The following is a 12,822-nucleotide window of genomic DNA, read 5'->3' as shown; positions in this document are numbered from 1 at the left end:
GTGTAAAAGGAGGGGTCACATTGTTAATAGTATTTTCTCCAGGAGATGGAGGAAAGTACCTATATTTACTTATATTCTTCACCTTCTATCCTTCTGGGCTTTTGGAATTTATTACCCATGAGTGTTTATTTCTTCATTGTTTAAGGGGAAGAAAGTGATTAATTAGGAAAAAAAAAAAACCTCTTCAAGCCCATTTCCATCTCATGTCTCCCTTAGCTATTTCCCAGTTACCACCTCTTCACTGTCAGACTCCATGAGTTAGTCTCCACTTTTTCACATCCGATTCATTATCTCTGCCCACTGCAATCTCATCTTTGTCCTTATTGCTTCACTAAAATTACTCTTACCGAAGTCTCAATTATCTCTCAGTCCGTATATCCAGTAGCTACTATTAATATTTTAACACACTGATCTGCAGTAATGGACAGTCCACGCTTCTTGAGAGCTCTCTTCCCTGGGCTTTTATGATACTCCAGTCTTCTAATTTTCCTTTGGTCTTTTAACTTCTACAGTCTCTTTTGTCCGTTTTATAGATTTAGATGTTAGCATTCCTTGGGTCATTTTCTTAGGACCTTTTCTTGATCTGCATGTTGTCCTGCAGTAGTCATAGTGTCAGTCTAGTCAGGCTGCTATAACAATACCATAGACTAAGTAGCTTATAATAAACAGAAATTTATTTCTCACAGTTCCAGAGGCTGAGAAGTTCAAGATCAAGCCTTGGGCAGATTTGGTGTCTGGTCCGGACCTGCTTTCTGATTCAAAAGTCCCACCTTTTCACTGTGTCCTCACATGGGGGGAATGAGCAGTGGATCTCTCCTGGTTCTATTTTATAAGGGTACAAATCTCATTCATGAGGGCTCCACCCTCATTATGTAATCACCTCCCATAGGTCACCCCTCCAAATACTATCACCTTAGAGTTTAGCATTTCAACATAAATGGAGGCGGGGGGGGGACACAAACATTCAGTCTACAGCAAACATCTACCCAGAAAAACCTCGAACTTACCTTGTATGTAACTTGATTTCGTTTCCACCCTCACCTCAACAAGTGTTGCCTTTCATTCCCCATCTCTGTAAAGGACATCACCATCTTTCTGCCCAGGGGCTCATCCTTGGCTCTACCCTCTCCCTGATGGCTCCAACATTCCATCATTAAGACCTATTGACCTTCTAATTCTCTCTCAAATCCATCCACTTCTTTCCACTTCTGCTAATCTGTAGTTCATGATCTTGACTGAGGTTACTGCCATAATCTGTGAACTTAGTCTCTAGGTGTTCCATTTTTTCTCTCCCTCTCCATGTGCCCCTCTTTTCTCCACACCTTAGCCAAAGTACTCCTACTGAGGCACATCTGATTATGTTGTTCCCCCTCCACCACCCAAAACTTTTCTATGTCCATCCACAGGCCTTTGATCAAATTGAAGCACCCACATTACTACAAGTCCCATCATGGTAGCTCTTAAGCCTCAGTATTCCCCACCCCTCTTCTCTCAGCCCCTGTGCTCACCCACACTGCACCAGAGCCACAGTGCTGAATTCTCGTCCATTCCTCAAACACCCCAGACTTGTATACTTTCATCACAGGCCTTCTCTCAGGCTAGCCATTCCCTCTAGAACTGCACCTCCATGTCTGCATGGAGCTAAGTTGAGGTCATAGGTTCACATTATTTTTTTTCCAAGAAAGTTTCTCTGAATCCCCAGTTAAGATCCAGCGCCCCTGCTAAATGCTCACAGAGCCTCTTTCGCATCCTTTTTCATAGGTCTTATCACATTGTATTGTAATGGATAACTAGATTGTAAACTGTGTGTGAGTACAAGGACCATGCCTTTCTTCTTCACTTTTGTATTCCTTGCATCTACCTCTAGTACAGTGCCTGACATATAATGTGCACCAAGTAATTGTTGGATGGATAGAGGGGGTCATACATACATATTCAACCAAAGGAGAAAGTAATGGGAAAGCAAATAGTCATGAGTTTAAGAATGAGTAAAAAGTAAATGTCATTGAATTCCACCAGTTTTTCCCCATTTATATCCCTTTCACCCATATTTAATTTATGGCAATAATGAGACTAAAAGTCTAACCTAATTTGGAGAAAGAGAAAAGTTATTAGTCTTTCCAATCACTCTTTATTAAGTATGTTAGTTGAGTTTTTGTGAGTATGGTTTGGTTTAGTTGGTTTTGTTTGTTTCAAATTTTATTTAAATTCCAGTTAGTTAATATACAGTGTAATATTAGTTTCAGGTGTAGAATTGAGTGAACCATCACTTAAATACAACACCCAGTGCTCATCCCAACAAGTGCCCTCCTTAACGCCGATCGCCTGTTTAGCCCATCCCCTGCCCACCTCCCCTCCGGCAACCCTTGGTTTGTTTGTTTGTTTGTTTTTTTAAAGATTTTATTTATTCATTTGAAACAGAGAGATACAGAGAGAGAGCGAGAGCATGAGCAGGGGAGAGGCAGAGGGCGAGGGAGAAGCAGGTTCCTCGCCGAGTCAGGAGCCAGACGTGGGGCTCGATCCCGGGACCCTGGGATCATGACCCGAGCCGAAGGCAGATGCTTAACCATCTGAGCCACCCAGGCGCCCCAACCCTCAGTTTGTTGTCTGTAGTTAAGAGTCTGTTTTATGGTTTGCCTTCCTCTCTTTTTTACCCCCCTACATTCATCTATTTCATTTCTTAAATTCCATATATGAGTAAAATCATATGGTATTTTTCTTTCTCTGAATTATTTCACTTAGCATAATACTCCCTAGCTCTGTCCACATTGTTGCAAGATTTTTTTTTTTTTTTTTTACGGCTGAGTAATATTCCATTGTGTATATACACCACAACTTCTTTATCCATTTATTAGTCAATGGACATTTGGGCTCTTTCCATAATTTGGCTATTGTTGATAATGCTGCTATAAATGGGGGTGCATGTATCCCTTCAAATCAGTATTTTTGTATCCTTTGGGCAAATACCTAATAGTGCTATTGCTGGATCATCGGCTAGTTCTATTTTCAACTTTTTGAGGCACCTCCATACTGTTTTCCAGAGTGGCTGCACCAGCTTGCATTCCCACCAACAGTGTAAGAAGGTTCCCTTTTCTCCACATCATTTCATGGGTATTAAAAATTCAGTATAGTTGTGTTTAATTTAATAGGCACTGGTAGATCTTATTCCATTTGCAATTTAAGGACAAAAAAAAGTAATAGGTATATTACAGTATGGTACAGTTTCTGGGTTTTTTTTTTTTTGGTTTGGTTTGTTTTTTTGTTTGTTTTTTGGTACAGTTTCTGTAAAGGGATTGTTCCTAATGTCTGTCATATTGGAGGTTAGATGAGTTTTCTGCCCTCCTAAACATGTTTAATATTTATGATCTTGTCTTTCTTTGGTGTCTTTCTTCACTGCATGTATACATGTATATGTACCAAAATAGGTTGAATGTCATTTTTGTCTATGATGATAAATTTCCTTACCATGAGTTTGTTTGTTTTAAGTGACAGCTCAGGCTGACAAATATCCTTTTTTGCCATTAGCAATTGGGCGCATTAGACCATCCTGTCTAGAGGCTGAGAGTAGGGAAAGGGAAGATCAGCAATATATGTCATGTTTCCATAAATAGCTTTCTGTGTGAGTGGTTGTGTGGTATATTTTTTAAAGCTAACATAAAAATCAGTGAGTAATTTAAGCAGGAGGGACTGGCTTTAACTGCAGCAGATAAATCAGTACAGCTAGGATCCTCAGGGAGGACATTCTTCTGAGTCCACACTAGAATTCTGGTGAATGAGTTCTAATTTCTTCTTTGTTGTTGTTTTTTAGTCCAAGGGAGGAAATCTTTAAAATTATAGTACAGGGAAAGATCTGCTTTTTCAATAGATCTACCAGGTCGAAAAACAATAAAATGTAGGGTGCACGTAAAGCCACATTTTTCCCAAAGTGAGATCTCAGATGCAATTTTTAAAAACTTATTGGACCCTATGCATATTTATTGGTAGAGTATTAGGATACTGAATCTCGTTAGTTACTACCTGGGAAATTCTCAAACAAGGTAAAGTGCCTTGGGAATACATACTGGTGAATATAAGCATAGATTGCTGCACCCACCTTATGGCTGAGCTGTTTCTTCAAGAATTCAGTGAAGCAATCTGGAATCATAACTGCCAAGCCCAGCAGAAATTCACCTGCGCTGGCGTGCAGGATTTTGTGTGGCAATAAGCATTTTTAATTAAAAGTTTCCCGGATGATTTGGAACTGAATCTGTAAACACGTGGTGGATTGAGCTAACACATCCAAGCACCATTGGCACTTTGGGGGAAATATGGCTTTTAAAAAAATTGAATGGTTATGCTGAGGAAAATCCAGCTGTGTTTTACTTAACATCACACTAATCAGAGTTCTTTGACTCCTTTTTTTTTTTTTTCTATCAGTCTATCCAGTGGTGTGTGTATTGGCTCCCCATCCCCCAACCCTTCACTTTTTTCTTTTAAGACTGATTTTAAGATAGGGATGTGGGTTAAAGCAACGGAATACTTATTACTGTAGTGAGTAATTGAAGGCTTCTCTTGTCTTGTAGTTTATCTCTTAAATAGGTCAGAAGCAGCAGGTAATCTTCATCAGCAAAGCAATTAGATTGTTAACCCTTACCTATCACGTTGCTAGAGGCCTTGGAATTTACATAGCAATCAAGGTTGTTTGCTCACCTTAAAACAAAAATGTAAAGAATATGGTGTTCCTTAACTGAAAGTAAAATTGCTTCTGGAAAGCAGTTTCCCAATTAAACCAAGAAATAATTATATTGGAGCCCTGAATTATTCTTACATAGTGTTTGGGATGATGGGGGTTGGGGGTAGAAGTGCAGGTGGTGGGAAGAGAACCGTGGCTAGTCGTCAAGGGATTTGCAAGGTTCACTTTTCAAGGCTGGGTTCCTTGATGAAGGCCATTGTCAGACTGGACGGGGAAAAATGGCTTTAAACTCAAATTATTCTCTCAATAAATCCACGTTCTGCTTTACATTAGAGAAGTACCTGCAGTGGCATACAGGGCTGTTAAAACTCTCTACTTAGAAGATCTAAGAAAAATCCATTCACATGAAGGTACAGGAGGAGGTAAACATGATTTAGAGGGGACTTGAGTTACTAATGCTATTACATAGAAATATTTACCCAGATAATACCTTCCCCCAACCTCAAGCCATTCCCAGGCTGCTTGATCTTCCTGTTTACTGTAATCCTGCTTCTCTGGGAATTACTTCTGTCTTCCCGGAGACTTTCTTCCCAAAGAGGTAGGGCTTGCTTATTTATTCAGTAGTAATGTTGAACATCCTAGTGACCTTGGTGTTCAATTCATGGGTGTGAGGGTGTACATGTGTGTATACACACGTACGTATGTGCTGAACAATAGGAGGTTCTGAACTACATATTAATAATTGCAATTTCAATACCGAGGAGAAGTTTTGAATTCTAATTCCAGATGTCTTGGTTGTAATATCTGTTGATGGCTGCATTTGGAAGTTAGACGTGAGTATCGAATTGAAATGAAATTTGTTCAGCATTGGAAATACAGTGAATAAGAATTTTATCCAATTTTCTCTTTTAAAAAAATTGTGTAATCCAGATAAGTTAATATAAAATAATATCTAGGGACACTAAACTAGGGTAAACACTGCAAAAGAAATAGAACAGATGTGAGAGAAAGATTGTTCTTGCAAGTGGGATGTAGCAAATACCTTCTAGTGGAGGGCAGGGAATCACGGAGGAGGCGAGCCAAAGCTCAGATTTGTCCCTGAGTTAAGAGATTCTCCTCCACCCGCAGAGTTGCCTCTGTTTTTTTCCTACAGCCTTTGACTTTGAGAAACTCTGAGTGGAAATGAGTAGGGACTTTGCCATTCCTTCTTTCCTGTCTTAAAATGGTCACATTCGCAGAGCATGCTCCCGAGTCCTTCAAACGATAGCTTCTCCCTGCTGCCTCCCAGCCCTGCTCTCCTTCTAGGTGGAGCACCATGGCAACAGGCCCAGCCTAGAGCCCAGAACCTTGTTTGTGTTACCTGAGGGGCTGGCTGGATGCAGCCTGAGGAAGAGAAGAAGGAATATTACCTATCCCGCTGCCTCTTTGGAAGATGACTTCATGTTGCCTTGTTTGGGTTTCTGTTCGACTTCTATTGGAGACTTGAAATTACACCTGGAAAACATTTATCCAAAGATGTTATCAGTCACCGGAGGCAGCAGGGAAAGTCTGTTCTGTTGGTTCTTGTCTCCTAAGCAGAGAGTTGTTGTCTGAGGTAGCGCAGAAAGTGCCTCACGACGCCGGGACATGCGGCTCCGCTATGGTTTGGGGTTGCGCTGCTGGGTGGCTGTACAATTGCTTCATGTAGGTAGGCGTTTGTTCTGGTGAAAACAAAATTAATTTCTGTTTTGAGAATATTTTCCTTGAGAATTTTCAAAATAAAAGTAAGCCCTTTGTCAGACCTGCTTCGATTTCAAATAGGCCTTCATCTTTCCTATCGGGAGGCTCCTTCCCAGAGCACGAGCAGCTTTCCTTAGCTCTTGCTGGGAAAAAGGGGCTGCAATGATTGTTTTATATGTGTTTCAAAAACATTGCAGTACCCTGTTCGCTCCACTGGCTCCCTATGAAACATACTGAGAAAGGTTATATGGTAATTATATGAAAGTAAAATTTGTTGTAGCCTTTAGTTAGAGTTGCGGTGCTGTGTTTGCAGTATATAACATGTCATTGTCTTGTCCAAGAGGACAAAGGGAAAGAAATGTCACCTTGTTATATTTTCATGTACAAAACATTCGGTGGCATTTGTCCCTTTCGTACATGCTTTGTATTATCCATGGGAAATACACATATTGGCTTTTTGACCTTAGAAAGGCTGCTGAGTATCAGAACCCATGTTTTTCAGTGTAAACATTAAATGGTAGTTGTTTTTCATGTGTGTGGAAAGAAGAATGGATGCAACGTCTTACTGCTTGAGGTGTTTCTTACTGTATGGAGCTTGATGAAACAGTGTGAGAATGGAAACAAAAGGCAAAGAGCTGCCTTTAGTGCTCGCTTCCTGTATCTCATTGCTTTATAATTTAACCAAAAGCCACTCTGATATTAATGTTAACGTAGTCGTTTCAAGGAAATAAGTGAAGCTCCTTATTTAATGTGTTTTCCAAAAACAAATGTCTTTACACAGGCATTTCTTTTTATCCCTATTCCTGGGTAGTTCTACTCGAAACATATATCTATTTAACTCTGGGTATTTTAGTCAATAAATTCTGTAATTACTGAGTAAAACTGCTTGGCTATCCAGTTCTGGATCCAAGAATATTTTACTTGATATCATTTGACTTCGTTAATTCTTCCCAAGCTGGAAGGCAGCGAGGGGCCAGCTCCTGTCATGCAGGAGTCATTCCCAACATTCTTTTTTAAACAAACCGTAAGAGACTCTTAATCTCAGGAAACAAACTGAGGGTTGCCAGAGTGGTGGGGGGTGGGAGGGAGGGGGTGGCTGGGTGATGGACACTGGGGAGGGTATGTGCTACGGTGAGTGCTGTGAATTGTGTAAGACTGATGAATCACAGACTTGTACCTCTGAAACAAATAATACATTATATGTTAATTTAAAATAAAAAAAAATACAACAACAAAAAAATTTTATAAACAACTGAGAAACAGAATCGGTCAGGATGCCTGAATGTTGTTGACAAAGATTTGTTCTTCTAGATGAGAGTTTGAACATTTCTTTTGAGGGTGGGAGGTTTCTTCGGGCGTTTTATTCTTTGTTCATGTTTGTACAGTAAAGCATGGATATGACCAAATGCTTGCCAGAAAAGAATTCCGCATTGAGATGGAAATCAGATCTTTTGAAAGGCAGGGTCTAGTGCTGAAAAGTTTGGCTTTGACTCTGTGTGTGAGTGTGTTTATTCTGCCAAAGCAGAAAGAAACAGAATGAGGGTTCAGCCACTACTATTTTGTGAAGGAGAGAAAAGGTTCAAGCTATAACGTGAAAAAAAGAAGGAAAGAAATAAAACATGTCTTTTGATAATACCTTTGCATGAAAAAAGAATATATAAGCTACCTTGAATAGTATGTATTTCTTCATCTTCAAGATAGGAATGAGGATACGGGCGCCTGGGTGGCTCAGTTGGTTAAGCGACTGCCTTCAGCTCAGGTCATGATCCCGGGGTCCTGGGATCGAGTCCCGCATCGGGCTCCCTGCTCTGCGGGGAGCCTGCTTCTCCTTCTCCCTCTCCCACTCCCCCTGCTTGTGTTCCCTCTCTCGCTGTGTCTCTCTCTGTGAAATAAATAAATAAAATCTTTAAAAAAAAAAAAAAAAGATAGGAATGAGGATAAAAACAATGTCCGTAGTGGAGCTTTTTGAACTCCCTTGAGACTGGTAAAGTTATAATATGTTTTTGTGTTGTACTGAAAAAAAAAAGTGTGTATATGTGTGTACACACACAAATACATATGTGGTTTATATGTGCCATGTGACTGTGGCTACTATTATTATTATTATGGATTAACTATTAATTTGCTCCTTATTTCCTTTTCCCTTAGGAATTTATACATTTGTTGTTAGCTTCCAGTGCATTAGTCCTTCATTTTCTTGTGGGCCAAGTAGTTACACTGTCTAAAATATCTTTTTCTACTTTTAGGGCTCGTGGTCTGCCTAAACTAAAAGAGTCACGTTCCCATGAGTCCTTGCTGAGCCCTTGCAGTGCAGTGGAATGTCTGGATCTTGGCAGAGGAGAGCCTGTATCAGTGAAACCTCTCCATAGTAGCGTCCTTGGACAAGACTTCTGCTTTGAGGTAAAAAGTATAGAAAGAAGGAAGAGAGGTTAAACACCAAACATTTTCTATCCAGTAATTTTATGATTTCATTATTATGGTATTGATGATTTGATCGTCTTAAGTGACTTTCAGTTGCTGAAAATTGCCTACTTATAGGAAAATGTTGGAAATCTATTAATCTAATTATATTGGTCATTAAAGTTATTGATGATGGCTTCTCAATCCTTTTGGCCTAGTCTGCTTTCAAAATAAATGGGTTCTTATTATATTCTCGGCAGAGGTCACAAGCCTAACAATAACTTAACTGAGTTGGTATTTTAATTTTTTCATTTTTTTTCCTTTTTTAACATTTTTTATTCTTGTATTTATTTTTTTATTATGTTCAATAATTTTTTAGTTTTGATAAAGATATCACCCACTGTGTTATCTTTCTCCTGAAAACCTAAGCCCCCAATTTTAATGATTCTTTGAGAAGATTAACCCAAAACCATAATTTTTCTAACTACAACCTGGGCAGTTCAAGATCTGAGGCTGTGTCTTATTTATTTTTGTAATCCCCTGCACACAGCCCGGTCCCTGGCACATTGCAGGTACCTAATTTCTTGAATGAATAAATTGCTCTTCACCAATAAATTATGACCATCACTTTTTATAAGGTAATTTCTCCCTCCCAAACTAAATATACACAATTGACCATTTGTAATTTAAAGTGTAAAACTACATATAAATACACACACACATACGTATACATACATATATATTATATTACATATATGTATGTATGTATGATTGTTAGGGTTAAGATTTAATTAATTAACATGAACTTACTAAGTGACTAATACGAATCCTGTGATAGATCGTGTAGGAGTTGAAAGGTGTTTGACCCCTGTTCTTATGGATCTACCCTGTCCAACAGAAATATAATGCTAGCCAAATATGTAATCTAAAATCGAAAATTTTATTAAACCCAAATATCATCATTTTAACAGGTAACTAATATAAAATTATCAATGAGATTTTTTTACATTCTTTTTTTTTTTTTTTAAGCTAAGTCTTCAAAAGCTGATGTCTATTTGACGTTTACAACACATCTCGTTTTGGACTAGCTGCATTTCAGGTGTTCACTAGCCACATGTGGCTAGTAGCTACCATACTGAACAGTACACATAATCTGATCTGATTCACTAGGTTGTACCCATAGATTGAGTTAATATGTGAGCATACTCGAAATATTCAAACAGGTCAGTTATTGGTGTTCTTTTTTTACAAAAGTCACGTGGATTTTCCCTATTTGTGGAGCTCAGTTCAACAGGCTGTGTACCAGGCCCAGTGTTAGGTGCTAAGTATATAAAGAGCATAGTTCATTTTTAAAGGACAACGATAATAGTGGTCGGTAACTGGAAATGAACAAGCCGGTTGCCTAGTGGAGGAGAAATGGGTTCCAAAACATTAATTCAGTACTGCTAATTCTTCTCACTTTCATGGAGTACCCTTTCTGTAATATTATAGCGAAGGCAGTCCCAAGAAATTTGACAAGCTATTTTAGAGGCTCTCTTGCATTTTCAGTTATTATTTTGTTAATTCACTCAGGATTGAGTGTATTTGTTTTCAAGCCTGGAAGGTTTTTAATTTTTGATCTTTCCGAACCAAAGGCCAGTTTTAGTTTCCTGACCTGAATTCTCAATGGTTTTTGTTCTCCTACCCGGAAATGAGTGCGGATGCTCCCTACGTGAGAGAACAAAAAGTAGATGCAGATGTAGAATAGAGATATCACAGAACTACCAAATATCATTTCCATTTTGTGTGTTATGATTTGGGTTCATAGCATATTCCTAACTCATAAATGATAGAATTACAAAAATAGAGCCCCCAAACCCTGTTTCCTTTTCCTTATCTCTAATCTTTATGTTGAAGGTTACGTACTTAAGTGGAAGTAAATGCTTCAGCTGTAACTCTGCTTCAGAGAGAGATAAGTGGATGGAAAACCTTCGTAGGACAGTTCAGCCAAATAAGGTAACAGTGGCTTTGAGTGTCTAAGAAACGTCTAACTCTGTAAGCAGTAAGTTGATAGAAAATAAATGCGGCAATCACACCTTAATTTTTATTTACGTGTTATGCCACTTTACACTCAAAATAATCTTATTGCAGATATTTTTGTGATTTTACCGGTGTGGGTAAGAAGACTCAGAAGTTACATCACGTGCCCAGGTCGGAAGCTGGTGCATGACAGAAGTGGGACTAGAACACTAGTTTCTTAACTACTTATCTCTTCTTTTATTTGCATAAACTGGGCCAGTTGCTACTAGACTGGCTATATTAGAACTTACATTACAGGATGATATTTTTTTTAACCCAAGTAAATTGAGTGTATGAGGCTAAGATTCTAATATCTTCTTATTTAGAGCTTGCTATTATCCTGAACAAAGGGAAAGCAATCCCTTTCATTATTTAATGACTACCCTTAATAAAGTGCCTGGTCAGTATCACCTACTTTAAAAGGAAAATGTTGTTTTTCTGGGACTTCAGCTTTCCAACTCTACTTTGTTGCTTTTTTATAGGACAATTGCAGACGAGCTGAAAATGTTCTTCGTTTATGGATCATTGAAGCCAAGGACCTTGCCCCTAAAAAGAAATATTTCTGTGAACTGTGCCTTGATGATACCCTCTTTGCTCGTACAACCAGCAAGACCAAAGCAGATAATATTTTCTGGGGTGAACATTTTGAATTCTACAGCCTTCCACCTCTTCATAGCATCACAGTTCACATTTATAAAGATGTGGAAAAAAAGAAGAAAAAAGACAAGAATAATTATGTAGGGCTAGTCAACATTCCCACTGCCAGTGTGACTGGTCGCCAATTTGTAGAAAAGTGGTATCCAGTGAGTACCCCTACACCCAACAAAGGAAAGACAGGAGGACCTTCTATTCGGATTAAATCACGTTTCCAAACTATCACCATTCTGCCTATGGAGCAATACAAAGAATTTGCAGAATTTGTCACCAGCAACTACACCATGCTGTGTTCTGTCCTTGAACCAGTAATTAGTGTGAGAAATAAGGAGGAGTTGGCCTGTGCCTTAGTGCACATTCTTCAGAGTACTGGCAGAGCCAAGGTAAGTGGAAAAGGAGGGCTGCATTAGCCAAAATCTCTTCCCTACCTTTTATGAAGAAGCATATATACTATGTTTCATGTATAGATCCAGATTGGAGAAGTATGCTTTGCTATTGGTTAAAAAAAAAAAAAAAAATTAGGAAGGAAGTCTAGTAGTAGTAGTAGTAGTAGATCCAGGGATTGGGGATTATAAAACAAGGAAGTAACATGGAGAAACAAGCAGATATTTATTTAAAGTCCATTTGCATGAAACATAGATACCAGGGCGAGCTCTTTATTGTCTGACAGAAGAAATGGTACCATTGGTGTGCTAATCCCACAGTGTGTTCAAGATTAGTTCCAGAGTGTGCTGAATGATGGTTATACTCCTTGCTATACTTTAAGTTAAGATTAACTGATGACTCTATTCCCTAGTCACAGAAGGAGGTATTCCAGAAGCCCGGTAGGCATCAATAAGAGTCTTCATGGAATTAAAATACCAAGGGATATTGATTAGTAGCTGTTTCATGATAATCTTAACCTCATTTCATCCTGGATAGAAGTAAAAATTCAGGAAGATGGAAAAAGAGAAATATGCTAATTATGTGAAGAAAACCAACCAACTGATAGTCTTTGATCAGCCTAAACTATGATAATTACCATCTCTGTGAGGCATATTCGCTAGGCTGAGTCTTCATTATATTGTATGCAAATGGATCACGGTAAAATTGTATTTTAGATCTAGAGTTCACAGTTAGAATAATTTATTTAGAACCAAACAATAAAAGTAAGTGCTTTTAAGATTTCATGATACAAATCAGAATAATATATCAGTATATTCAATCTACAGTCCCTTATCTAAATGCCTTCCTACTGATTATCATTTTTGTAGTTGAAAGTTTTGATTATAATTTTGAGTTTTCTAGTGTTACAAACGTGTATGAGTTTGGGATGAGGT

General features: G+C 38.5%; 1 protein-coding gene across 2 annotated transcripts in view; it reads left to right on the top strand.

Moving 5' to 3' along the window:
- RASAL2 (RAS protein activator like 2) overlaps positions 1 to 12,822 on the top strand; it is a 350,264-nt gene that overhangs the window by 306,677 nt on the left and 30,765 nt on the right. For both annotated transcript variants that reach the window (XM_021682604.2, XM_044916396.1), the window contains exons 6-8: positions 8,638 to 8,791; positions 10,688 to 10,786; positions 11,332 to 11,886. In XM_021682604.2, coding sequence (XP_021538279.2) covers positions 8,638 to 8,791; positions 10,688 to 10,786; positions 11,332 to 11,886 — 808 coding nt within the window. The remainder of the gene's footprint in view (positions 1 to 8,637; positions 8,792 to 10,687; positions 10,787 to 11,331; positions 11,887 to 12,822) is intronic.

This window comes from Neomonachus schauinslandi, chromosome 6 (assembly GCF_002201575.2).
Source record: "Neomonachus schauinslandi chromosome 6, ASM220157v2, whole genome shotgun sequence".
NCBI lineage: Eukaryota > Metazoa > Chordata > Mammalia > Carnivora > Phocidae > Neomonachus > Neomonachus schauinslandi.
Note: the sequence above shows the minus strand (reverse complement) of the source record. Positions and strands in the feature narration are given on the sequence as shown.